The following is a 26,566-nucleotide window of genomic DNA, read 5'->3' on the forward strand; positions in this document are numbered from 1 at the left end:
GAGCTCTTTTCGCACTCTCCTGTTCTCGAACAGTGTGAAGCCACACAATAGCTGCGCCCTCTGGCGGTTTAAACGTGGTTCGTTTGCCTCGTTCTCACAGGAACTACAGTGCGATCGCGGCGCATGCGTTGCCAAATTCCATCAATTCAACTAGCTTTTTCTAAATAACCGATTTTGTTTCTGAGGTCAATGACCTTTCACTATCAGGTACCGAGGGCAACGGCCTTTATCATACACCGCTCAGTGGTCTTCACTCTGGGTCCCTTACGTTCACATCGACTGATGTGGAGCTCATGCCAGAGCTGCCAGGGTTATTTTCATCATTTCCGCGCTCGATTTCGCCAACACCGACCATTTTGGTGGGCTTGTGCAAGCAAGAGAGCGTAAAGCTGTGGCAGCTTTGGTCGCTTTGGTTTTGATCGCGTCTCGGCAGGAGGGACACCTGGCGGTTGCCGGCCGGCTGTTGTCAGCCGCAGGGAAATCTCTTGACCGTGGTGGTTGTCGTTGCCACGGTTGGCAAGCCAGCGTCATGTGTCATTTATCGTAGACCGCGTTGATGTCATCTTGGCTCAAGGCTGGCTGCTTTCGGCGATCTCCTTCCGCGCCAGACTTGAAGTGTCCTTCAAGCGGCTTGACGTGATCTCGCTGAGCGCCGTGCAGTCAACGCCCCCGCCCCCTCTGTAACTGCCTGTCAGCCATGGCATCGTACATGGACGTGCCGGTTCCTTGCATTGAGCACTTGTTGAAGCACGATCCGTACCTCAAGAATCACGAAAACGAAATCAGGCGAAGGTAAGTGCGTGACCTTGCAACTGACATTGACGTTATGGCGGTCTGACGTTAAGTGTATGTGTGAACACGCTTTCAAACTGCAATCCGGTTGGCATTGTATGATTTCGCTTAACCGGCTCGGCTTTCTTCTAAACTGCTAAAAAATTTTCAATTTCGGAATAGTTGAAGTGCCTGTTAGCGTTGCATAATATACTACTGTCGTTATATTGGCTATATGCATGTGCTGAATTAAAGCAACGGTATTACTTGGCCGGCAATACATTAACTAGCGCGATTTTTCAAACATTATTTGAACAGAAATCACGAGGTCTGTATGGTGCTCTAGATGAATTTTCCACCTGCGCCTCATTAGACAATGCTTGTTTTGTTTCCCAGGTATAAGTGCTTCAAAGAACAGCTGCTGAGAATAGAGAACAGTGAAGGGCTTCTGGAGTTCTGTAAAAGCTACGAGAAGTATGGAATTCACTGCATGCCCGACAACTCTATTCACATCTTGGAGTGGGCCCCCGGTGCTGAAGCCTTGTTCCTGCGTGGAGACTTCAGTAAGTGGCACGACACTTGAACACAATGCTTAAATGAGGAGATAAAAGCTCTTCAGTGTGGCATACCTCTGAGGAAGATTAGCGGTGAGGTGATGTCAATGGGAGCAGCTCTGTTTGCGGCCAGAATGCTTGCACTTGTGATTTTGTTCTCCGGGCAGAAATAGATTGTCTTTCATTTGCAAAGTGTGCCGAGACAGTCTTTGTACTCAGTGTGCGTTATTTACAGTTATGCTGTGTCAGCAGTTACGAAGGATTAAAGACGCAGCAAGGGCCATTCTGTATGCAGTAATAGTCGTCAGTAAATTACTGTAGAGCAGTCATTCTTGTATTCTATGGACATATATCTCATGCGGGTATTTCAGAGGCACTTGGAATGTGTTCGAAATATTCTACTATTTTTTATAACTGAACATTCCTGAAATGATGTAGCCACTTGCAAAATGAATGCCTTTTTTTTTTCTAAAAAAATCAATTAAATTTTTTTGACAGTCAAAACAGTAGATGCATTTGTTGTGTGAACGTGTCTATTGTGCAAGTAAATCTGGTATCTGTAGTATAGTATAGTATAGTATATATAGTATAGTATTTAGTGTATGGTATAGTATATGTATAGGAAGTATAGGTGTCTATCACCAGATATCAGTGGCCATCATTCATTGCTTTCTGTTCTAGGACAAAACCAGATAGCATCTATTAAACTTTGTTAGCTGCTCAGGCTTCGTGTAAATTGAATATGTTGCGTTCATGAGCGGATGTTTTTTTTTTTAACATGGATGTGTGATGAGTGGAGCCTCTCTTGGAGATAAATACTAATGGCTGCTAATAGTACTCATTAATGTAGAATTAAATCGATACTGCCTAGATGCACCACAGTATTGTCGTCATGAATGTGCCCTTGTGTACATCATGTACAGTTTGGGCTTGTTTTATAGTGAGTACATGCTCTGTCATGCCTCACTACAAAACATGGTCCATATCGGAGCTCAACAAAAAGCTGTATTCTTTAGCAGGAATAATGCTGTTTTATATTTCCCTCCAGTTGAGGTGAAGCTAAAATTGGTTTATAGTTCCAATAACTACATCTGGATGTATATAGCTGTGCTATTTTAACCATGGGAGGTATCCAGGCCAGTTGGTGCACGATTTTCTCCGCTCCCCAATGAACTTAGCAGTAATTTGAAGCTTTATCAGATAGGCTCAAGTTTAGCGAAGATTGACGAGATATTCGCATGTTGCCCCTAGTGGTCAAGTTTCCCCATGACCTACTTGATTTCCTTGCATAATGAACTCTTTTTTTTTTTCACCCAACAAAATTATTAAATTCGGTGGGTGTGTTCTTTACACTTGGTGTACCATGTGTTTCAGGGAAGCCTGCTGCTAGGTTTTAAAAATTGTCTTTTTGAGGTAAAAAGGTGAATTTTTCAGTAAAGTAATATCAGTGTTGGTGGGCTTCAGAAAACTGGCTAATGATGTTGACTAGTAAGCTAGTTAACTAAATTCTAATTGTTCACTGTTTAACTATTACAGATAGGCACCCGGTCGCAGTTAGAGCTTTATAGTTGGCCATTAGTAATAGCATAAAAGCATTGAAGGACTATGGTAAAAGCCATATCAGCCGCCGCGGTGGCTCAGTGGTTATGGTGCTCGGCTGCTGACCCGAAAGACGCGGGTTCGATCCCGGCCGCGGCGGCTGAATTTCTTGAAGGCGAAATTCTAGAGGCCCGTGTGCTGTGCGATGTCAGTGCACGTTAAAGAACCCCAGGTGGTCGAAATTTCCGGAGTCCTTCACTACGGCGTCTCTCATAGCCTGAGTCGCTTTGGGACGTTAAACCCCAATAAACCAAACCAAACCAAAAGCCATATCTGTTATAAGAATTTCAAAAACCCGATTACCCTTGACACTGTAGCTCAACAAATTTTGGCCATTTCTAGCGTAATTCGAAAGCTGTGCGCCCGCAAAGTGGCGCCCAACAGTGAACGTCACTGCGCTGTGCATGTGTCACGTGACCTCCTCGTCCCTGTCTCAGCAGGAGCAGTCAGCAACGGCGAGCAGCACGGGTGGAGCAGAGAATGTCACATGGCACATGCACCGCGGAGTTACGCGATTTGATGAACGTCGCTGTGCGCACGCAGTCGGCATGCAATTTTCTTGAGAAATGGCCAAAATTTGTTGGGCCACAGCGCCAAGGATAATCGCATCTTCGAAATTATAAGAACAGATATGTCTATTACGAACGGTCAGGTAGAAATCTCTAGGTGCAACCAGGTGCCTGTCTGTAATAGTTCAACAAGCCAACTATTAGGGTTCATTTATCCAGCTTACTAGCTAACGTATGATTCATCTGTGTTCTGATGTCCGCCATCACCTGTATTAATTTGCCGAAAAAGCTATTTTTTAACCTCTAAAAACCAATTTTTAAATATTAGTGGCAGGCTTCCCTGAAACACCTGGTATATCAGCAGAAATTTATGTTTTGACAGACAACATGACAGCTGTGTTCCTTGTGCAAGTGAGTCCATTATGCGAGTAAATATAGTACTGAAGAAAAGCCTAAGGAAATGCAAAACTTCAAATTGGGAATTTAAGATCTTTAACAAAAATGCAGCCAAGTAAAAAATGTGTGCTCTTTCTCTGGGGCTGACCTAACTGAATGCTTTGGGTCTGCTCGAAACAAGAGCTGCAGGTAAAATATTCAGGTTTGGCACCCTCAGTCTCACCACAGAATCTCAGATGCTAAGTTGACTGCTTCTAGCCTTGTTCAAAAGCATCAGCACTGTCTTTAGCATGGAATCATGCTTGTCCACTAATGTGTTACTGTTCTGCTGCATCTCTGTAGATGCCTGGGAGAGACTCACACATCCGTTCAAGAAGCTTCCCTTCGGCAAGTGGGAACTGACACTGCCTCCAAATCCCGATGGTTCTTGCCAGATTAAACACCTGGACAGAGTCAAGGCAGGTCGCTGTTGTTCACCAAATGACACTTTGTTCCCCTTCTGTGTGGTAACAAGCTGTGGACCCTTCTGGATGTACCACTTGTGTCTGCTGTTACGTTATGCAGTCTCTGAATGCCACTGTACTGGATATTATCAGTGTTTAACTTTTCGGAGAAACAGAGACATCATTAGTTTGTGTGACATCATTACATCATCAAATAGAGACATCATTAGTTTGTGAGAAGTGCCCAAGGTGGAGCTAAGTTGAGCTGCACCATGGGTGCTCCTAAAAAAGCACCGAAAATAAGGGAGGTAATCCCTAATAATACTGACCTTCTTGACAAATGTCTAGACAAAGGTTCTAGACAAGGTTCTAGACAAATTTTCTTCCGCCGTGCAGATTTGAGAAGGCTACATAGCATTCTCTTGTTGCAGGTGCGTGAATCCACTCAGATGGATAACAAGGGTATTTGTTAAAACCTCCTATTGGAATAGCTGCTCCACCTAGGGAATTCGCTCAACTACATTAAAGAACATTTCTAAACCTGTGCTGCAATTCAGCTAGCACGCAGTCTATGAAGATCGTCAGGAGGGTATCAGAACAGTGCAAATATGGCTTGGCATATGTCTCTCCTTTCAGATTGTTGTTCTCAACAAGAAGACCGGAGAGCTTGCTGACCGCAACAGTCCATGGGCGACGTACGTTGCCAGAGAAAAAACCAACCCCCTTTACGAGCATCGCTTCTGGAATCCCCCTGAGGCAGAGGTAGGCAGGTGGTGGAAGAAAACAAGGGGAACACCACGGCTGCAGCTACGAGTGCTGTGGCTAGGGGACACATGCGTAGTGCTTTAAATTTGCTTTATATTTTGTGTAGCATTTTCAGTGGCCATGCTGGTCACATACATGTGCCAGTCCATGCCAGTTACTTTTCTTCATTGACCTTATTATTAAGGCTGATATGTACTGCTTGATGTGTAATCATCATGCCAAGTGTTGATGATGTCTTGGTTGCCCTAGTGCTCAGAAACAAGCAATGCTGTATGCACGGGCGGTGAAAAAAAATGTTAAGGCGAAAGCCTTTCATGTCTCAGCATTGTCGACAGAAGGTTGTCAGCAGAGGTGTCACGCTTTTCGGTTGGTCGAAATGGTTATGACGTCAGAGTGCGCGGATTCGCAGTAATGAGGTCACCCACAGATGCCTGACGCCCCCTTTTGGAGCAGACGACAACTAATAAAAAATAGTTGTCGTCTGCTCCGACAGGGGGCGTAAGGCGTCCGTGGGTGACCACATTACATACCTCATTACTGCGAACAGAGCCATGGATACAACCAAACTCATCGAAGCAGTCAGAGTTGGCAGTCAAAGTGTGTAGTTGTAATCTGTAGTCAAAGTGTGTAGTCAAATAAAGCACTAGTACAGCATAAACAGTCTCGCAGTCAATGAAAAACAGTGCGGAAGGAAAGGCTTTCGCCTTGCAGCACTTTAGAGAGCCAAAGTGTCCCCTGAATTTTTTATGAAGGTGATTTTTCTCCAAGTCGCTGCTTTGGCATTGAGAAACACGTTCAATGGGTTGTGGAAATGACACGTGGCAAAGATATCAATGTATTTTCAATGATGCTCGTTAATAATAAGCCAACATACAGTGAGCACAGGGTAATGTTATCTTGAAGGTGTTTAACCTTCTCTGTTTCCCCATTTGCCATAGCGTTACAAGTTCAAGCACCCCAAGGTGCCTGTGCCCAAGAGCCTTCGCATCTACGAGTGCCACATTGGCATTGCCTCGGAGGACTACTGGGTGGCCAACTACGCAAACTTCATGAACAATGTTCTTCCACGCATCCAGTATCAGGGTGAGAAGCTTGGCTCAACTGAAGTAGGACTGCCAAAGCAGCACACACAAACACACGCACACTGCAAGCATTATGCCATGGAAAAAGCAAGATGAGAGATGGTGTAGTTTTCAGTGTGTTCACATTCCATGATTTAGCTGATTCATTTCTCAATGGAAACAACTAATAAACAAGCAATAAAATGTGTAACTACCACTAAAGTTGAAGTAGAGAAGAGAGATACTGCTTTTCACTTTTGTGTGTATTTGTGTATGGAAGTGCACCTTGGCCTAACGAGCACCACTTAAAATTGTGTTAATGGATGTGGAACTTTCTTGTCTGCCTATGGATGACACTTGGGACATGACTGAAGACAGAAGTGGGTATCTGCTTGATGGTGTATGCCATTTCTTGGCTCCCATGGTAGTGAGCCTGCCAGATAGATTAATGGATCCAGTGCAGTCAAATGACAAGTTTAGTTTCTGTAACTTTGTCTATGCTCTGAACAAAAGCATCAGAATCGTGTTTTGGTTAAACATGCTGCCATCCTCCTGTCGTTCTTTGATTTCAGTGACCGTCACCACTTTTTGGCTTTCATATTCATGACTGTTTTGCATGCTGATTGGTTCATTCCGCTGAACTGATAATTTTGCTTGCGGTGGCACTATGATCCAGCGAAAGCTGCACTCACACTGTACTGAATGCCAGGAGCGACTTTGAAATAATGTTCAGCTATGAGGAAAAACCAACTTTAGCGCCCGCTTGGTTAGTTCTGCATGTCATGCATAGCAACAGTGATTAGCCAGGATGTTTGCGGCATTGTACGGTATGCACTGAGCATATTAAACATTTCAAAGTGGTAATTCAGGGCCTGTAGCCAGTGTTCTTAGTCGGTGTCTTAAATGAGCAGAAAAAAATCGGCAGACAGGACTACGCTCGTCCTGTCTGCATCTTTTCTGTGTCCTGTCTCCTGCGTAGCTTTATGTCTTCAGGAAATCGGTCAGTTGCGCATAAACACATTCTTTTGCTTCCAGGTTACAATGCGATCCAGATCATGGCTGTCATGGAGCATGCCTATTATGCCAGCTTTGGTTATCAAGTGACATCATTCTTTGCTGCATCCAGGTAAACATATTTGTTTCTTAGCCATGTCTGAAGTCATACTGCCTGTAAGCAGGAGTTGTGGCCTGTTTTAATCAGAAACTCACATCAAATGTGCAGGAATTCTTATCATTGCATTTTTTGCTTATTATTTAATTAAACTGCTGTTGCGAGTGAATAGCATTCAAGGCAGAAAAGCCAAATCACACTGTAAAACTAATATTAAAATTGCATTGTCATTTAGTCTGCTAATCAGATTAGTTGGTCATTCAATCAGTCAGTTAATCAGTTAAATGAGTCAGTAAATCGATCGACAAGTCCTGTTGGACATTTCAGCACTACAGCTCAACTATTACCATTGGAAGGTGAAAAAATGGGAAGCTTTTCTTCAAAATAGTTTGGAGGCTTGGTGAGAACTGAAAAGTGTCTTTTCTTATCTGAAATGGCTTTTTTTACTGATGAAATTAGGAGACGCACTTGCCATCATGGGAACATTTTGAGGCATTTGTGAGGGAAATTTCGTGCAAAACTAATTCGTGCAATTAAAAAGTGCTAAGTAATTTTTCACTGCCTTCTCACTCTGATTGTTGCAGTCGATACGGGACACCGGAAGAGTTGAAGGCACTTGTGGACCGGGCACATGAGATGGGCATCTATGTGTTGCTTGACGTTGTGCACAGCCATGCATCCAAAAATGTGCTGGACGGCTTGAACCAGTTCGACGGCACCAACAGCTGCTTCTTCCATGACGGAGGCCGTGGAGAGCACCCACTCTGGGACAGTCGGCTGTTCGACTATACACAGTGAGCTCTCGCACATCTATGTTGTCGCCTACTGCAGGATTATGCCAAATCTGGTTTGGCAATCATTGCTACTGTTGTCATAATTTCCGGCATAACAGTTGTGTATTTTATAAATGCCTCTCCTGAGCTTTTCCTCTGGCAGTGGTGTGTCACCTTTGAGCACGTGCATTTCTTCTGCACCCCCTAGACTACTTCTTTTGCATTGTACCGTTTGCGGTACAATGCAGCTTAACAGACCATACCGACGTATCTCTCACAGTTTTTAAAATAAAAATATGTAAAGTTCGCCGCGGTGGCTCAGTGGTTACGGCGCTCGGCTGCTGATCCGAAAGACGCAGGTTCGGTCTCAGCCGCGGCGGCTGAATTTCAATGAACGCTAAATTCTAGAGGCCCGTGTACTGTGTGATGTCAGTGCACATTAGAGAACCCCGGGTAGTCGAAATTCCCGAAGCCCTTCACTACGCGTCCCTCATAGCCTGAGTCACTTTGGGACGTTAATAAACCAATAAAAGAAGTCGCCCTGTATATGTCCTTCATATTTGTGGAGCAATCTGAGGAGGCACTTGACACATGCCTGCACTGCCAAAGATGGTGTGTGATGAAATCGCTGACCGGTGTACCACCTTTATTGCCACCTGCAGGATGGAGACTCTGCGCTTCCTGCTCTCCAACTGCCACTGGTACCTCAAGGAGTACCAGTTTGATGGCTTCCGCTTTGACGGGGTCACCTCGATGCTGTACCACTCGCACGGCATGGGCCACGGCTTCAGCGGCGACTACAACGAGTACTTTGGCCTCAACACGGACACCGAGGCACTCGTCTACCTCATGCTGGCGAACCACATGATCCACACACTCCACCCCAACGCCATCACCATAGCAGAGGTGCAACTCGTGCTTATTCCCGGGCTAGCTAACACTTAGTGGAGCAACATACTGAAGAGCCACATCAGGCTTCTAAACCATACCTTTGAGTAGCATGCCTAACTGGTGCATAAACTTGAACGGGCTAATGAATGCAAACTGATTATGAATAAACACATATACGAGGTGTTGCAGCGAAAGTGAACCAAAATTTTTGAAAATAGGCTTTTTCAAGTATGAAGGTGGCTTGTGCGGCAGAATAATGCCTGCGTTGGCGGACATCAGAGCACAGGTAAATGATGTTAACTAGTTAGCCGCTTAACTAATCTCTGATAATTAATTTTTTTATTATAAAGGTTAGGCTAGTGATTGCATCTTGAATAAACAGCGCAAACGAAGACGAGCACAAAAGACAAGAAAACGGACGACACAGCGCTGTTTTCTTGTTTTCTTGTCTTTTGTGCTCGTCTTCGTTCGCGCTGTTTATTCAAGATGCTTAACCAACTAGTCCGCCAAAACGTGTTAGTGATTGCAATTAGCTTTGTAACCGGTTGTTAGTAATAGCCATCAGTCTTTGAATTTCGAAACCCTCGGCGCTGTGGCTTGGCAAAATTTGGCTATTTCGACTAGTTACATGCAGTGGACGGGTTGTTTTGCCTGCATCTTTTGCGAAAGCACATGTATTTTGGCACAATGGTAGCAAAACTTGTTGGGCCACAGCGCCAAGGGTTATCGGGTTTTCGAAATTCTAAAAAAACTGACATGGCTATTACTAACGACCGGCTACAAATCTCCAATTTCAGCCGGTTGCTTAATTATGACAGTTAAGATGTTAATTATCAGAAATTAGCTAAGCGGCTAACTTGCTCACTTTATTCACCTGCTTTTCAATGTCCGCCAAAGCATGTATTAATGTGGTATATGACATGGTATATGACATCGTACATGGCATGTGGTATATGACACCTGGTATATGACTAATGAACTGGTCAAATGGGAAACTTTTACTGCAGAAGCACACTGATTCCTTTTTTTTAGATAAATATAAAGAAAGCACAGTGAGTGTGTGGGACCACCCTGCTTCCTAACTGCCCCTTCAAGATTTCTCCATAAATCCGCCGCTAGAGCGACAGCCGCATTTCAGTGGGAACAGGAAGCAAATAACACCCTTGTGCTGTCCGATCTTGGCGTATGTTGAAGATCCGCAGGTGGTCGAAATCAATTTGGAAACCATTACTGCGGCATTTCTTGTGGCCCACATACTAGTCTACTCATTCTTGGTCCCTTGTACTGTTTGCACTATTGCTCCGAAGTATGAACCAACAAGCCCGAATTTCAGCGTTGTTAAACTCTCATGACATTTGGTAGCTTGCCATTTGAGATGCTTTAAAAGAAATTTAGTGTGTTTTGCTAGCCGACCTTGCCGCTTTCGGGGGAAACAAACAGAATGCCACCGTGAAGAAGTTTCCCTTTGCAGGATGTGTCTGGCATGCCAGCGCTCTGTCGGCCTGTGGACGAAGGTGGCGGAGGCTTCGACTACCGCCTGGGCATGGCGATCCCTGACCTCTGGATCAAGGTCAGTGCTCTCGTGGTGCGGGGTGTCCTTTTATAGACAAGCAGAGGGTGTCTTTTTGCTTGAAGAAAAAAAAAAAATTGGACGCAAGTTTGAGCATACTGCTTCTGGTTGGCTATAAGATGTGTCTCAGTGAATGTGAGCCAAAGGTTTAAAGAAAAATGTAACTGGCGCGGTTTGTGAGACAGGAACTGAAACAGTATATTTCAGTGTACTTCAGTAAACAGGAGTATCGTTTAATTTATGTGGAGAATTGGTTAACCAACATTTAAATAGTTGGAATTGCACCGAAAGCTTCGATTAAAAGTGGTAAAGCACCAGAACAAACTGCAAGTGATGTAATTTTTGCTGCAATAGCTATGTGGAAAAAATCTCTTCTGCTTTGAAGAAATTTCATATAATCAAAAGCGGTTGCAGCAAGACTAAGTCTGTCTGCTCGGGTCTGTAGATTCATTGTTTTTAACAAAAAAAAATGGAAACTGGGACCTTACGCTAGTGTTTCCATTGATTATCTGTTATCCGCATTAAATGCCTGCCCATGCAAATTTTCTCTTTTGTGTCATCATTTGTTCCCTGATCCACTCTGCTCTTTTCCTGACACATAACGTTTGTCATATTTTTCATTAATAGCTCATTAGTTAATGGAATGTAGATATTCCGAGAGAAGGAACATGCAGCAGAGACAACAGAAGTCGGGTGGGCAGGTCAGACTACAAAGAGTTTGTGGGGATAGGGTGGCCACAGCTGACTGGGATAGGGTGGCCACAGCTGACCACCCTATCCCTACACAGAATGCAATTGTACATCACTGGGAGAGGTATTCGACCTGCATTGGACTAGGGATGCTGATGATGGGGATGAGTGTTGTTTTGTGGCTCAAGAATGTGTATTGCGGTGAAATTTGTGTCGCACTTTGCGAAGAAACTTGTTGGCGGTCATTGTGATCACGCAGCTGCTGAAGGAGCAGAAGGACGAAGACTGGAACATCGGCAACATTGTGCACACCATGTGCAACCGGCGGTGGATGGAGAAGACGGTGGCCTACGCAGAATCTCACGACCAGGTCTGTGAAGGCATTTGGTTCAGATTAACAGAAACCCATTAATATGTGGTTGTGTAGTAAAGTGAATATGGTAGCGGTTCTAGATGCTCGATGTAATAGGGACGTATGCTGTACGGAAACAGAGAAATACTTACAGCTTTGGTTGTCAAAATGTGGTCCTCCTTGACTGCACCAGGTTGTCCTTTTAATTGAAAGCTAGCCACTGATTAGAGACACTTGATTAAAGATGGTGACATTGTACACAGAGTTGTGTTGTGTTGGGTTTATTGGCACATAGGCAACTAAGGCCATCATGCGCCAAGAACAAGGTATAGGAAATAATTTCTGCGTGATTTATTAAAATTGTGAAAAGTGATCAGTGGTGTAAAGGGCCTAAAAGTTTACCTACCTACTAATAATAGAGAACAAGAGATTTAGGAATGACTAAAGGTAAAAACATTAAAAAGGTCAGGTAGCCTCAGCGTCCATCCTTGGCTGGGCAAGGATGTCGAGGATCCCAACCGATAGAATAGTGACCTCAGCCCTCTTCTCACGACGAGAGGGTGGCTGAGGTGTGGCTCGAAAAAAATTCGCAAGTTGTAAAAAACTGACCATTGTTCAGAGTTTCGAGAGTACATTGGCTTCTTTTAAAAAGTTAAAAACGCTTGACTTATCAATAAGAGCTTCTTCACCTAAAATCAATGACGGATGAAAAGGGATGTGCTGGTTGTAAAATGGGGTAAAAAACTTCTTTCTGAGTGTTTCAAGTTCTATACATGAGATTAAGATATGAGTTACTGTCAGTTCATCTCCGCATTTTTCACAGGTAGGTTTGTCTTGTTTTGTTAGTAGAAAGTTGTGGGTAAGGTGTGTGTAAGCGACATAAATTAACTTAAAAAAAACGTTCCTGATGTGTGCATGATTTCCATTCCCCTAATATTGGTTTTATTAAGTGTAGCTTGTTATTTATCTGACTATTCCATGTGCTCTGCCATTTGTTCCTCAGTCTACTCTGAACTAGCTTCATACAATCATTATGTGGTATGCTTATTTTCTGTATTTCCTTGTTGTGGGCTTGAGCAGCACATGCGTCCGCTGTCTCGTTACCATCAATTCTAACATGGCTTGGAACCCAACATAATTTTATGTTTTATGTTACACAGAGGTTACAAAGAACTAAACAATGAATTTTTTGCAACAGTAACTAATACTGGCTTGTTTAAGTGGGTGCAACTTATGTCAAGCTGAAGCTTTCATTGCTATGCGATGAGATAATATTTTAACATCTTCATAGGTGAGAGGTTGTCGGAATAGATCGGAGCATTGGTAGATGTCCTTGGTGAGGCGGTTGGTAGAGCGAATCTCTCGTACTTAATCTGCGTCCAAAAAATAGCTTGAACTCAACGAAAATTATAGCTAGAGGGCCCGAACACTGAACGCCCTACAGCTTTGACCATGATTCGCAATGTTACTCCAGCGTTTTATACCGCTCTTTGTTTCCGTTCAAACGCTCATCGGAGTTTTGAGAAGAACGAATGATACATGGCGAAGTAGTGTGGTTTCGCGGACGCACTACTTCCACAGCCTCCGCAACGTTGTCTATGTATGAAACGGAGTGTAAACAACTTGTATCAAAGAAACTGTTTTTTCTATGACCTTCTAAGATTAAAAATGCACATTGATGTTAGAACTACGCCTTAAATAATGAGTGTTACCATTATACTATGTTTTAACAGGGAACTAATAACTGCAACAGGGGCTATATTTGCTGCGTAGGAAGAAAGGAGTGTTTTGGCTCAGTGGCCTTGGCTTCATTGTCAAGAAAAGTTGTTGTGGAGTATAGTACAGGCAGCGAGCACACCTGCCGTCTTTGACATTCCCCTTTGGATCCCTTGCCAAAAAAATTACTTATGGAAGGCTTTGCCATTGCCTTTATGGAGTGCATGGTCCGTTCAAGGTGAACCTGTGGGTGCTTTTTCTCAGGCCCTGGTGGGAGACAAGACGCTGGCCTTCTGGCTGATGGACAAGGAGATGTACACCAACATGTCAGTGCTGACCGAGCTCACGCCCATCATCGACCGTGGCCTTGCCTTGCACAAGATCATCCGCATGATAACGCACGCTCTGGGTGGCGAGGCTTGGCTAAACTTCATTGGTCAGGTCTATCTTTTATTTCTTCTGTTGCATTCTTGTGGCACTGTTTGCAGAGCTAAACATTGAGGTTGTGCAGCTTGTTTGTCTATTAAAATATGAAAAGCTTTCCGCAGCTGGTCTGTAGCATTTCGCTCGAGGGAACATGCCAAACTGCAGTGAAGATCTGCCAGTTTATCTGTCGATTTTTTAAATGGGCACACAAACAATTACAGGTCATAGTTCTGCCAATGTGCGAACGTTTTGCTTTTGCAATAAACCCTTTGTGCAGCTGCGGGACGCATGTGTCCCACTTTCTTCAAGCGCCGACAAACTGAAAACGATGCACCTACGTGCCATGTTTTTGAGTGCGGGATACTATTATCAAAAAAGCCATTCAGCGAGTTTTTACATTTAGCTAACGGGTCTCCTTAGTGTGCTGTGTTTTTGCAAGCCCAATGAAGCCCATCTTAGTGGGGCAAAAAAAAATATTTGAAAAATTGCGCTTTTGAGTCTTTTGAGTGATCGCATCTGCGAGCACTGACGGTACTGGGTGGTGGCGCGTGGCATTAAATAAATCCTGTCAGACTAAATGGGTTTATGTGAGTGGATTTTCAGTGGTTCAGCAGCTTCAGGACACTGATTTTGTTCGTCTTGCGATGACACAAATTTCGGATTATACATATATATTTTGTGACCCCGATGAGATTTGTTTCGTCAAGATTCTAATGTAGCAGCTAATGCTTCTTAGGCTCTTTTTTTTTTGTTCCTCCTTAGTTTGCCACCTTGAAACTGTGACAGCACTGAACTTGGACCTCGTTAGCTGACGCTAGCTTTCCCACACTGCAGGAAATGAATTTGGCCATCCTGAGTGGCTGGACTTCCCCCGGATAGGCAACAACGAGAGCTACCACCATGCCCGACGGCAGTGGCACCTGGTGGAGGACCACCTGCTGCGCTACAAGTTCCTCAACAACTTTGACCGGGCCCTCAATACAACGGAGGAGAAGTACCACTGGCTACCTGCTTCACCCGTGAGCTGCTCATGTATTCCTTGTGGCGCACAGCTCAGTCTAGTATTGAAGGGTGCACTGTGCTGGCATTCAGCACTGAAAGTTAAACTTGAAAAAAAAATTACATGATGTTTACCTTTGTGGTAATACGAATTTTAGGAACAGCTGTGGTCGTGCAGAATGCCAATGCCAGCCCCTTTTGCCGATTGCATAAGGGTAGCCGGGCACAGAAACCAGTCAAAGGGTTACGGAGTGAATGTATGGGATGTGGGGATAGGAGTTTGGAGTAGGTGTGTGTCATGCAGTCACGCACGGTCGCTTATTCATTCATGTATATAAGGCAGGCGTCCAGCGTGACAGATGCACTTAGGGAAAAGGGTGGAGGGAGGCAGGGGCAGAACTCGCGACGTTACGAGTATCATCACTGTGTTTGGACCAACATATGATTGGCATGGCGCATTGTTGTGATGTCACTTCATTCTAACGAATCAGCGCGTCGCAATGTCATGTGTTACAACGCCAGTGACAATGATGCTGCAAAACAAGGAACATTAACATTGGTCTCCGTAAAAGCACTGCAGGATTCACAATCTCAACTGTAAAAGCAGAAGGCAGTGCGTACTGCTGTTTTCACTCATGCTTTGGGAGTACTCATTGATGACCGCTCGCTAGCCCCCCCCCTCCTGAGTATTTTTATTTGCCACCACTTTTTTTTAGTGAAAGTGCTGGCCATTGGACACATATGTATGACGCGTACTGTATGACAGAGAATTTTGAAATTTTACATTTAAGAGACAAATCGAAATTCTATAGTTCTCCTTTTCTTCCTTGACTTTCACGTTTCTGTCCTCAATCCTTTGTACCGGATTCATTGATGGGTGTGTGTTACTTGCTTCGCTTTCTTTTTTCTGCGTGAAAGGGTTATGTCAGCTGGAAGCATGAGGATGACAAGGTGATAGCCTTCGAGAGAGCTGGTCTTCTCTTTGTGGTCAACCTCCACCCGTCTAGGAGCTTCTCGGACTACAAAGTCGGCATCGACACACCTGGAAAGTATCCTTTTCCAGCGCTCAGGTGAACATTGCCATTGTTTGTCACAGCCAAAAACTCCTGCATTAACCTGCCGGCCAATGAGATTGCTCCTCAGGTCATGTGATCCAATTCATGTGATTTAGGCGATGTGGTCCTTGTAGGGCAGGTAGGACACACTTTTTGACAGCTTGCTATGTGTAGTTCCGTGATGCATGACCGGCTTGGGAAGGACTCTTAGGGGGGGGGGGTCATGCACAGCTACTTTATTTATTTATATTTACAAACACACAATCACTCCTCAAAGGATTGCAGTGGGGGGGGGGGGGGTAATAATTAATAGATGATGATAAAATAGCTAGTAATTAAAATATAAATTGTCACTTCTTTGCCCAGGCATTTAAATACCAACTAGATTAGCTTTTTTTGTCCAACCCTGGATGTCATAAACTAGTGTTTGCTTGCTTGCATACTGCAAGTTACTTTTTCAGTGAAGGTTTAGGTGCCACTGGCATGTGATTGAGTCACCAGTAGCCTTTTGACGGGGGTAAATGCATCAGAGCACGAGGTGTCCTGCTTTGAAGTAATTCTAAACAACTTCACTGTGGTAGTGGTATGACTAAGAATGCATCTGAGCAGTTTTATATATGAATGACCATCTTTTGATCTTTTGCCAGCCACACAAGTGCTAATGCTTAATTTCACTTTAGGTGGTGTGAAACTTCACCTAAGTACAGTACCTCAGTCACCAAATTACCTGCTAGAGTGGATAAGACGCAGTGATGGTCTTCTGATGAGCATAAGTTAACCTGTATGCCGGCTGTGGCGGCCTCGTTTTGATGGAGAGAAAAGTGTAAAGTTGCACGTGTACCAAGACTCGGTGCACATAATGAAAACCAGGTGGTTGAAATTAATCCGAGGCCTCTTACTGTACTATGCACTGCAGCTCACAGCTTCGGTATGCAAACCCCCCTCCTTCAAACCCCGAATTTTAGACCAAATTTTAATGGCGATCGCAGGAGTGGTAACACAAAAGTATAAGCATAGAAAGCCGACAAATTTGATAAGGCCATATGGGAGAGGCCTTTGCCCTATAGTGGGCATAGTCAGGCTGATGATGATGATACTATGCACACAAGGCAACAACCACTAAATGGATCCTCACCTCAAGGAACTTGGGATGCCCACGAAAAGGAGATGAGTACTCACTACATACCATATTCCAAGAGGTGCTAGGCGAAGCGTGTGACAGAGCATTGACATTTTTCTCTGCAGTTCAAACATGGGCTGCACAGTCTCTTTGAAGCAGCCGTCGCTGACCACAGGTCAAGAGCTTATCTCTGAGGCAGATGTGAGACGGTATGGGAGTCTTCGCTTTGTGTGTTGGGTGCTCCTTAACGACGTCTCCACAGGTACAAAATTGTCCTGGACTCGGACGCCGAAGAATTTGGAGGTCACAAGCGCATTGACCGAGGAGTGGACGCCTTGACTTTCAACGAGCCCTATGCTGGACGAAGACACTGTATCAAGGTATGCTGAACACTGTCGTGCCACTTGTAGGCTCAAGGTAGAAGTTGGCATTCACACTCGTTTTAACGCGATAGCAGATCTGCAGATAATCCGGCAACGTTGTCGTCGGCATTGCGAGCGAGAAATCCACAAAGAAGTAACCGAGGTGGGCCAACTAGGTCATGTGACCTTGTGGCATCATTACAACCTGACCACCGTTAAAAAGATGACTGGTCACGAGAGGTTGCTCGGGGAGAGCAACCAGGGTTACACAAGCCCCACCAGTGGCAGGGCAGTGGATGAACAGGATGAGACGGGAGGTACTGCTGCTTCAGTACTTGGCTTGACTAATGTTTGGCTGAAGACATTGATTCAGCTTCAAGAACATGGTTGCACCACCATGCTTCCCACTGAGCGGAGATGCTCTAAATTATTGCCTTGTGGTAGAGCATTTGCCTTGTATTTGGGAGGTGCTAGGTTCAATCCCCAGTTCCGGTGGGTACCCAGTGGGTACCCAGTGGTTTTCTAATGGGTACACGGTTTCCCCCGCCAAGTGCTCAGCTCTTCTGCGTTGAAATGCTTGGAAAAAGTTTAGTCACCTCACTTGGTGCATGTGGTATGGTTTGCAATTCTTTAATAAGGAGGATCAAAGTGACCTGGACAGTGCCTTGAACAACGTTTTTGAATGGTGCGACCGATGGGGCATGGTTCTGAATGCTGACAAAAGTGTATATATGCCGATAACCCGAAAAACCATACTTCATAGCTACACATATAAATTAGGCTCTCTCCCTCTTCAACAAGTATCCAACTACAAATACCTAGGAGTAACAATAAGTAGCAATCTATCGTAGAACTTGCACATAAACAATATCTGCTCTGCTGCATTTAGGAAATTGTGCTGCTTAAGACATAAACTAAAAAATGCTCCTTCTAAAATTAAGCTACTTTGTTATTCTTCAATAATTAGACCTAAACTCGAATATGCATGCATAGTGTGGGACCCGCATACTAAACCTAACGTAAAAAATCTGGAGAGAATACAGAGAAGAGCTGTCAGATTTATCTTTAATAAATATGCAAGGTCTGACTCCCCCACCACTTTAATGGAGATTAATAAAATTAAACTACTTGAACATCGGCGAAGAAAGCTTAGGTTAGAATTTATTTCTCTCTTATTACATAACAAACTTGGTTTGGATCCCTCATCATACTTAACGCCGGCACCAACCAGACAAACTCGTCAACACCATCCCAGTTCTCTAACCCCTATATTCGCTAGAACAGACACTTACAAGTTTTCGTTTTTTCCACGCACAATAACAGATTGGAATCAGCTAGTTAAACCATTATCCCAAGAGTTTTAACCAATTTTTTTTCTATATTGTGTTGTTTTTTGAAATGTTGCGTTTTTTGTCTCTTGATTGACTTGTTCGCCCACCCTGCTTGGACTCAGTGTCCGCAGTATTTTGTAAATAAAATAAAATAAAAAATTGTATTAAATGGGAGTGAATATTTTGATTTAGGCAAAAAAATGAGCAAAGCATTTGCACCGGGAAAAAGTGTGAATTCAGTTGCAAGGATACATTTTTGGCCAAATGTACCATGCACTTTCAGGGTGTAATAAAAAATTTACCACCATGTCCGAGGTGGATTAGCAATCAGAGCATCAGTTTTCCCTCTAAGTAACTGTATGACTGTGTGGTGACCTGCACTGCTTATTTGCTCGCGAAGTGACCTTACACATGCTGCCTTGTTTCTTTGCAGGCATACATTCCCAGCAGAGTCGGGCTCATCTATGCGCGCGTAGACTGACGGGCACCGAAGGCATGATTAGAAAGAGTGCAATACTTTGCGGCTAGGCTTACTGTTGCTTCAAGTGCAAAAAAAGTGTTCACAAATAAATGGAACAGAGCAATGCTTAGAACTAACTTGGACACAATTCTTCAGTGCACACTGTACAGTGGTGAGCAGCCTTGTCTAGAGCGCTCGGGCGGTGCACTTCCTTGCAAACAAATCCAGATTTTGTGGCCGCCTCTAGGGTCCAGCTGCAACGCTTGCACGGAAGTAGTGCCAGATAGCCTCGTAAACAAAGCAGGCACGAAAACTTTGCCCTGTAATGAGGGGCTGCTCTCTAATTTCGGTTTTTGTTACCAAGTGCGCACTGCTCAAGCGCTCTAGACAAGGCTGCTCACCACTGTACATGTAGAAAGCATGAGCTGTAGTTGGCTTACCAAATGGTTGAGCTGTGACCCTTGCCATTAGTCGTCTATTTCATGAGGCAATGACTCAACGCAAAATAGGTGCTTACAGAATCCTCACCTTGCTCGTAGCCAGTGTTGTAGGCGTTACCGAAAGAAAGTAACTAAATACGTTACTCGTTACGCTAAGAAAAAAAGAATGCGTTACCGTCCTACGTTACCTACAAAAAAAGGTAACGCGTTACCGTTACCGAAAAAAAGTATCGCACGTTACTTTGCCGTTACTCCATGGCCATGAATTTTAATCAGTGCGTCTTCGCTGTAACTGTAACATATAACTCGTCTTCTCTGCAAGGCTTGTTTTCCAACCAAAAGATCTCAAACCCTGACGACACGCTCATATTCTTCACGCGAATGGAACCTCCGGATGGTCGCACTCTGCTTGCAACAGAGTCTAGGCAGGAAAAGGAGGGAGGCCGTCCTTAGTCACAGTGCTGTGGGGAGTGCGTTGTTCCTTGTTCTGGCTAGGGGCGAAGGGGGGGTATGACTATGACGGGAGAAAGTTGGAGCGACAGTTTTGTTCAGCAGAAATTTTTTTAGAAAGTTTAGTGTGAGGTAGCTCACTACTGCCGGCACAGGAATTAATAAAGGCCCATTTCCTTTTTTTTCCTCAACTTCGGTGCTACAGCCGGTTGACTGCAACGAGACCTTTTGGCTGGAAACAAGCTTTACAAATTTCTGCAAACGGTCCATTGGTGGCTTGGCAAGCGTCCACTCTTTAGAGAGTTGTGTGTGTGAGTGGTTTGGGGGTGAAGACAAGTGTGTGAATACGTGTTCGTGATTTTTTTTTTTTAGTTGAGTGCGTCGTCAAGGGCAGGTGTTTTCTGGCATGCATGCGAGCCGCAACAAGGGTCGTCGAGAGCACCCGTAGGTTTTGTTTATTTGCAACATCATTTTCGGCGTTTTTTTTTTTTTTCTGAAAAAGAGACGGAGGGGGACAGTTGAAATAAAAAGTAACTAGTAACGCTACACCTCACGTTACCGGAAAATGTTAACGAAAGTATGTTACCCGTTATAGTTCCGAAATGGTAACGAGTACTTTACCAAGTTACCGAAAAAAGTAAAGCGTTACCGGAAACGCCGTTACTTGTAACGCGTTACCGACAACACTGCTCGTAGCACAGCCACTGAGCAGTACTGTAAGGCAGTGGCCTTATTTTGAGAATTAAGAATAGTATCGTCTGCATGTAAACCACACAAATTAAACTTGCACTTTGTCAACCATTTCACGCCTATCTTCTGTCACTTTAGCAATTTCGTGGCGGTATTCAATTTTGGCGTAACAAGCAGTCTACTTTGCTTAAATACACAACTAAACTGTGTAAACAGTAACAAAGTAACCATGCGGGCTATTTGGTGAATATCAGACATAACTTCACCAGGGAAAGTACGAGACACCTGGAGAAGAACACAGGACAATGCTGGACATCATTGTCCTGTGTTCTTCTCCAGGTGTCTCGTGCTTTCGCTGGTGAAGTTATGTGCGTGTAAACAGATGCACCGAAGCAGACATGTGGTGGTTACTGTGCTCAGTTTCAAATGCATAGCGGGCAACGCTATGGAGGCTGCGGAATAGTGTATCCGTGAAGCCATATTGCTCCGCCAAACATCACTCCTCTCAAAACTTTGCCGAGTGTTTGGATAAAAACAAAGTGGTAGTACTGAAAAACACGCTTGAAGTTATGAGGCACTCAGTGTTTGAGCCCCCGACTATAATTTTCACTGAGTGTGAACTACTCTTTAGGTGCGGATGTAGTGATTCGCCCTACCATCTGTGTATCGTACCGCTACATATCATTCTTACTTGAAAGTCTGGCTGAGTCACAGGACGAAAATGTGGGAAGAGGTAAAACAAAGTCGAGGAGGCGCCAATCACGGCATTTAAAGGGGCCCCGAAACACAATCTTAGTTAACTGTTTTGCCTGTTGATTGCATACAGTGAGTTATAATGGTGCTATTAGCGTCGGTAATACCGCGTATATTCCGTTTTTTAATATTTTAATGTCCTCCCAAAAACAACTTCATGGCTCTGATGGTGTCGCCACACAGTGGCGGGTTTTTAGCAGCGGATATGACATCACCTGGCGCGAGCTTGATGATCGGACAAACAGTAAATATACTGCAAATTGTGTGAATAAATAGACACATTTTGCACCTGTCTGCGTTTTATATTAGATCAACAAAAACAACTTGTTTGTCTTAGATAAAAGCCCTGCAAAGCAAGTAAAATAAAAATACACCACCAGGGGCGCTCTGGCATGGACACAACGCTGCCAGTCTCAGCAAGAACGAGTTAGAGAGAGCAGGCAACCATGGAGTACAAACTTCCGCGACGTGCTCTGGCTGGCTGTTTTGATTGGTTGCGCCAGGTGCCGTCATTGGGAGAGCGAAATAGGAGTGGGAAGCCCCGCCAAAATCGAGTTGAGGGCAGCGTTTTGTTTGCTTGTATTTTGAAATTTCTTCACTGAATAACTCCCGTTCCTGTGCATCGATTCCTGTAATTCTTTTTAAGTCAGCATCTGTGTGGCATAAAGAACCCACCTGAAGTATAGCCGGTATTCCCCCAGGCAGTGTTTCGCAGCCCCTTTAAAGGGGCTGCGCAATGAATCCAAAGTTGCTTCTAAATGCTTTCAATGTTTAGAAAGGATGCTACAGAGCATTCACACTAAGTACGAGTCCTCGGAATGGAGCCGGAGATTTATACTGTGTGTTCCTAAAATTTGTGGGCTGATTGGTGTGCTCGTAGTGATCGATTTTGGAACTACTCATCCAAGAGATAGATGTCACGACTTTAGTGACGTCGGCAGGCCACCACATGCCACTATTCACTGGAGCCACGGAAGGCTTAGCATCGCAGGCACACTTCCGGTAGCTGTGAAAGTCATCTGCTCGTACTGCTGCGTGAACCCATCAGGAAAGTGTGTGCCAGCTGGGTCCATTATAGCCGACAATGACAGACGAGAAGGAAAAGAAGCCGACGTGCGCACGGAAAAGCCAGAAAGGTGAATACCCATGTGTGAGATAGCGGGGTGCTACAACCGGACATCAGCGGATGAGGTATTCATGGACGGGGCCAGGTGGGGCCCCGTTTTAAAACAGCAAACACCGCCCATGGCCAGAGAGATGCTTCACATGATGCGAGAAATATTAAAAAAACTTTTACATGTGTCGTATGGCTGAAGTAGCGACTGAAAATGTCATTTCACAAGATGCCTAGAGACGACCTAATACAAGCTTCAAAATTTTGTCCAAAAGATGTCTGAACGACAGACTGCAGAAGCACGAGCTCGTCGCCACAACATGGCGAAGAAGGCTCAGGTTGAGGGCTCTACTCGCAACGCCCACGAGGGAGTGACTTATGATGCTGGGGAGTTCTAGTAATTGGACATGATGGCTGTATAGCCCATGCCTCTCCCTGCCAAATTTCATGCAATTTCAGCATTTTTTGGTAGAATACAGAGTTTTCAAACTTTGAAATGCGTTTTTATCCTTTTGCAATTTTGAGCAGATTTTCAAGTTTGCACACAGCGGTTTTTGTACTTCTACTTTTCATATCGCACTGAAACTTGCCACATATATTTTTTAGAATGTGTAGCTTACAGGTTCAGAATTGCAATATCTATGATGTAAGTTTACAAAAATTTGATACAAGTAATTTTTTTTTCATGCTAGAAAATTCTATGGCCATATTTTGGTTAGTTATCTGGATCCTACAGTTAGTAAGCTACAAAATAAGCTATTGCTCTTCGTTCTCAGTGAAAAATTTCTATGCAAAAGCATGTGCGCAAAAAGGCCTTTGTTTTATGCTTGTTAGCAACACTGAGCAAAAAGTATGCATGCTACAAAAAGACTAATTAGTTTTCTGAAGAGATCAGAAAAAATAGTATAAGCACACAAAGTTTCGTTGTTCTGGGTCAATTATTTCCAGTAGCACCTCCCCTTAATGTGCAGGGAATGTCTGCAGTGTTGCACGAAGAAATTGAGCTCGGGCCACAGGTACGGAAAACTTTAAAATTGATTTCTGCCAGAATGAAATGCCGCGTGGCTGCCAAACTTGGAAGTAATCAGGAATGAGAGAAAAATCTACAGTATGAGTTTCATTACAATATGATAACCCTGAAAGACCCCGGATCTGCCGTTAAGTATGAGGGCAGCACCGATATTGTTTGAAAACACAGGCTGTATTGACTTGGACTGCCTCCCATCAAAGAAAAGATGAAACACCACTGGGGTGGCTACTGTCCACACCTGTACAAGGACGATGTCAGCACAGCAGTAAGACAACTGGCACATGCAGACAGTATGAAACACTTTTATGAATGAAAAGTAAATAAAGCTGAACAATACATAAACTTCGCGTGCCAGCCAGTGGCCACTCTGTTGAGAAGGGAATCTCAAGTCCACGTGGCCCCCATGCTGGCACTGTGATGTGGGTGCATAAACTGCCCTCGCTCAGCACACAATGGAGACACATGTCATACAACTTCCATGCTGTGGTTGCTGTCGTTCATCATGACGGGGGCCTTGAGGAGAGGACCAATGCTGTCCTCGGACACAGAGGTGGTCATCTGGTTTGAGTCCACATTGGAGGATGACGGCGGGATGTTCTCAACACCCGGGTTGTCGTCCCAGTCGATCTTGAACCGGGTCACACGGGGATTGGTAGCCAGGATGTTCCGCTGCAGCTGTAGAGAGGACAAAGCAGCGATAGACGTTGTACACTCGGCGACCGCTTTTCTTGGCAATGAAGAGACTGCTACAGGGGCAGAGTGTGAATGTTATTCCGCTAAATAGCTGGCGCCACCTGTGGAAGCTTTCTGTAACTAGACTTGCCTAGCAACGCCCCATGTTTTAACATGTTTTAAGAGAACTAAAAACTGCAAGCGAGGACTATATTGCGCTGCGTAGTATAAGAGGATGTGTTTCAGCTCCAGTGCGAAACAAATTGTCGCTCAGTGTAGCTGGTGCACATAGTTGACACCTACGCAGGGCCACTAGTGCCAAGCCTTGCCAGCAGTGCACATGAGGTGCACTGCAGGTTATTTACATCTTTTGTTGAGACATGCAGTCCTGCAAGTGCCCACACCTTTAGTAAAGAAAGATATATTTGTGAAAGCTCCACCACAAAAAAGATACATACACAAACTCTCGATGGACAAGGCGTTCTGAAATATGCGCAAACGCTATGTTATCATTGTATCTAGCATCAAGCACAAAGAAAATGGTGACTGGCTTTGAAGCGCCCCACATTGCAGTGCATCTACCAAATGCTTCTTTGCAAGCCCTCCTTTTTTTTTTTTTCCCCCAAGCAATCAAGTTTTCGATGCTGCTCGGATCACCAAGTAGTATAGTCTGATACTGCTGAAGAACTCAGTGGCACATGCCCCTCAAACAAGGCCTAAAGTTCAATAAGGTGAAGTTTTCAGCCAGCTGCTCCGACAAGTTGAAGGAAACGAACCATAACTTGAGACAGGACTTGGGCCAGAGAAGTAAGTGGACGGTTTGAGCAATAACTATCAAATGAGGTTTATCCACTGTTGCTAGTTGCCGCTCACACCTTTCCGCTCCCCTGCTCTTTGTCCTGTTTTAAGTCCTGGTTCTTCTCCAACAAAGAAGGTCCAATAGCTTTAAATGATTTTCATTACTCTGGGGTTAGCAATCCAATTAAGCTAGTCTTGATTCCCTTTCACCTGCCACCCCCTGCAATGTCACCCTAGCAGGTCCAAGGGGATTAACCATGAGGTCGTCATAATTGATAGACGGCACAGGCTGGTCAGCCTCCTCCGAGGGGCATTTGCAGCTAGGAACATCTCCCAACAGCTATCCCCAGTGTGACGGCAGACAACGAACGGCACGGCCCTTCGATGTAGTACCTCGGCTACAATGGTTATCCTTAATGACGAGGCTTCGCCGGAAGCACTGGCGCAACAGACTTACCCGATCGAACTGCGGAGTCGATGGTGGGTTCTCCTTGAGCTCTGGGTCTGTGTACTCGTTGTTCACATAATAGCCAACCCGGATGAATTCCTTGCCTCGATAGGAGCAAGTGAGGAGCACGACTGTGACCCCGACAGCATCTTGCACCGGGATCTTGTTCGGATCAGGAGGGTCCGCCTGCAAGGTACGAGGAACATGCTCACGGCTGACGCACAAAAGAAAAGAAAATAACAGTCTCGACGGTGTACTTGCCTGGAACACGAACATGTGCCTGCCTTCAGGCACAGGCCCCACGAAGACAGTGTCGAGTATTTGGTCGTAGTCTTCGCTTTCGGCCGAACCGACATAGATAATCTTCCATTCCAGGTCTGCAAACAAAGAAAACGTGCTAGAGCTTCGAAGACGAACTGCTATTGCCTAACGTAAGCCTACTAACTTGAGGTCAATGTAAAAACGCGCCACAAATTTGCTCACACCAGCCATGCTCGGGCCACAAGCGTACCGAGTAGGCGGCAAACCGAATGGAGAGCGTTGGTAAAAGAACCGCTGCTTTTAATACCCACCTTCTTTCAGGTCTTCGATGCATTCGAAGGTTATTTCGAACTGGAACGGGTTAAAGAAGAGAGACGGATTGTCCAGGACCACAACGTTGCAGACGTGGACCTTGGCCATCGTGGAAGCAGCGCTTCAGGTAGAAACAGCAAGCCACTTGACCGGATGCAGCGTGAAAAACGTTGGCGGGTGGGGATCGTCACTAGCCGCTGGTGAGGAGCCGCTTCAGCAGTTCGGCGAGATGGCTCCCGAACTTTACCGTCAAGGGTGCACACGGCGCACTAGCCCACTTTCAGCTTCTTCTTTCGAATACTTAGAACAGCACGTGCCTCACGAGTTGGCCCATGCCTGCCACAACGTCTTGCTAACCGAGCTGAACCTGCTAAGTGCTGCAAATTTGCGACAAGGCACCTTCGCGGCAAGCAGAATTCACAACGCAAGACGCACATCAACACAAGACATCACCCAAACATTTGGCGGGAACTAGACAGCACCCGGAAATTGCCAGCGAGACTTTCTTTTACATCTCTAACTTATTTTTATACAAAAATATTTATTAAATTATTACGTTTTAATTGGCACCTAAGTGGATGTTATTAGGTTTAAAATTTTGTTTTGATCACTCAGCTACGTGTGCGGGACAGTTATGAGTGGCT

At 44.7% G+C, this 26,566-nt stretch overlaps 2 protein-coding genes across 2 annotated transcripts; one reads left to right on the forward strand and one right to left on the reverse strand.

The window, feature by feature from the left end:
* The first annotated feature begins 259 nt into the window (after positions 1 to 259).
* On the forward strand, positions 260 to 19,091 carry AGBE (1,4-alpha-glucan-branching enzyme). Its single transcript, XM_089546973.1, has 15 exons — positions 260 to 792; positions 1,168 to 1,334; positions 4,172 to 4,287; positions 4,909 to 5,034; positions 5,976 to 6,120; positions 7,134 to 7,224; positions 7,794 to 8,003; positions 8,645 to 8,888; positions 10,345 to 10,443; positions 11,393 to 11,503; positions 13,466 to 13,637; positions 14,462 to 14,646; positions 15,545 to 15,675; positions 17,064 to 17,181; positions 18,928 to 19,091. Exons 1-15 carry the CDS (start codon positions 698 to 700, stop codon positions 18,973 to 18,975), a joined length of 2,058 nt encoding a protein of 685 aa, XP_089403099.1. The 5' UTR covers positions 260 to 697; the 3' UTR covers positions 18,976 to 19,091.
* A 4,626-nt stretch (positions 19,092 to 23,717) lies between these two features.
* asf1 (histone chaperone asf1) lies at positions 23,718 to 26,393 on the reverse strand. The gene is made up of 4 exons (XM_089547004.1): positions 25,922 to 26,393; positions 25,611 to 25,726; positions 25,359 to 25,535; positions 23,718 to 24,106 (listed from the first exon to the last, which is right to left on the reverse strand). The coding sequence occupies exons 1-4, from the start codon at positions 26,028 to 26,030 to the stop codon at positions 23,897 to 23,899; spliced, it is 612 nt and encodes a 203-aa protein (XP_089403130.1). The 5' UTR covers positions 26,031 to 26,393; the 3' UTR covers positions 23,718 to 23,896.
* Between the last annotated feature and the right edge of the window lie 173 nt (positions 26,394 to 26,566).

Source organism: Amblyomma mixtum, chromosome 1 (genome assembly GCF_055824585.1).
Source record: "Amblyomma mixtum isolate Tamu chromosome 1, ASM5582458v1, whole genome shotgun sequence".
Lineage (NCBI taxonomy): Eukaryota > Metazoa > Arthropoda > Arachnida > Ixodida > Ixodidae > Amblyomma > Amblyomma mixtum.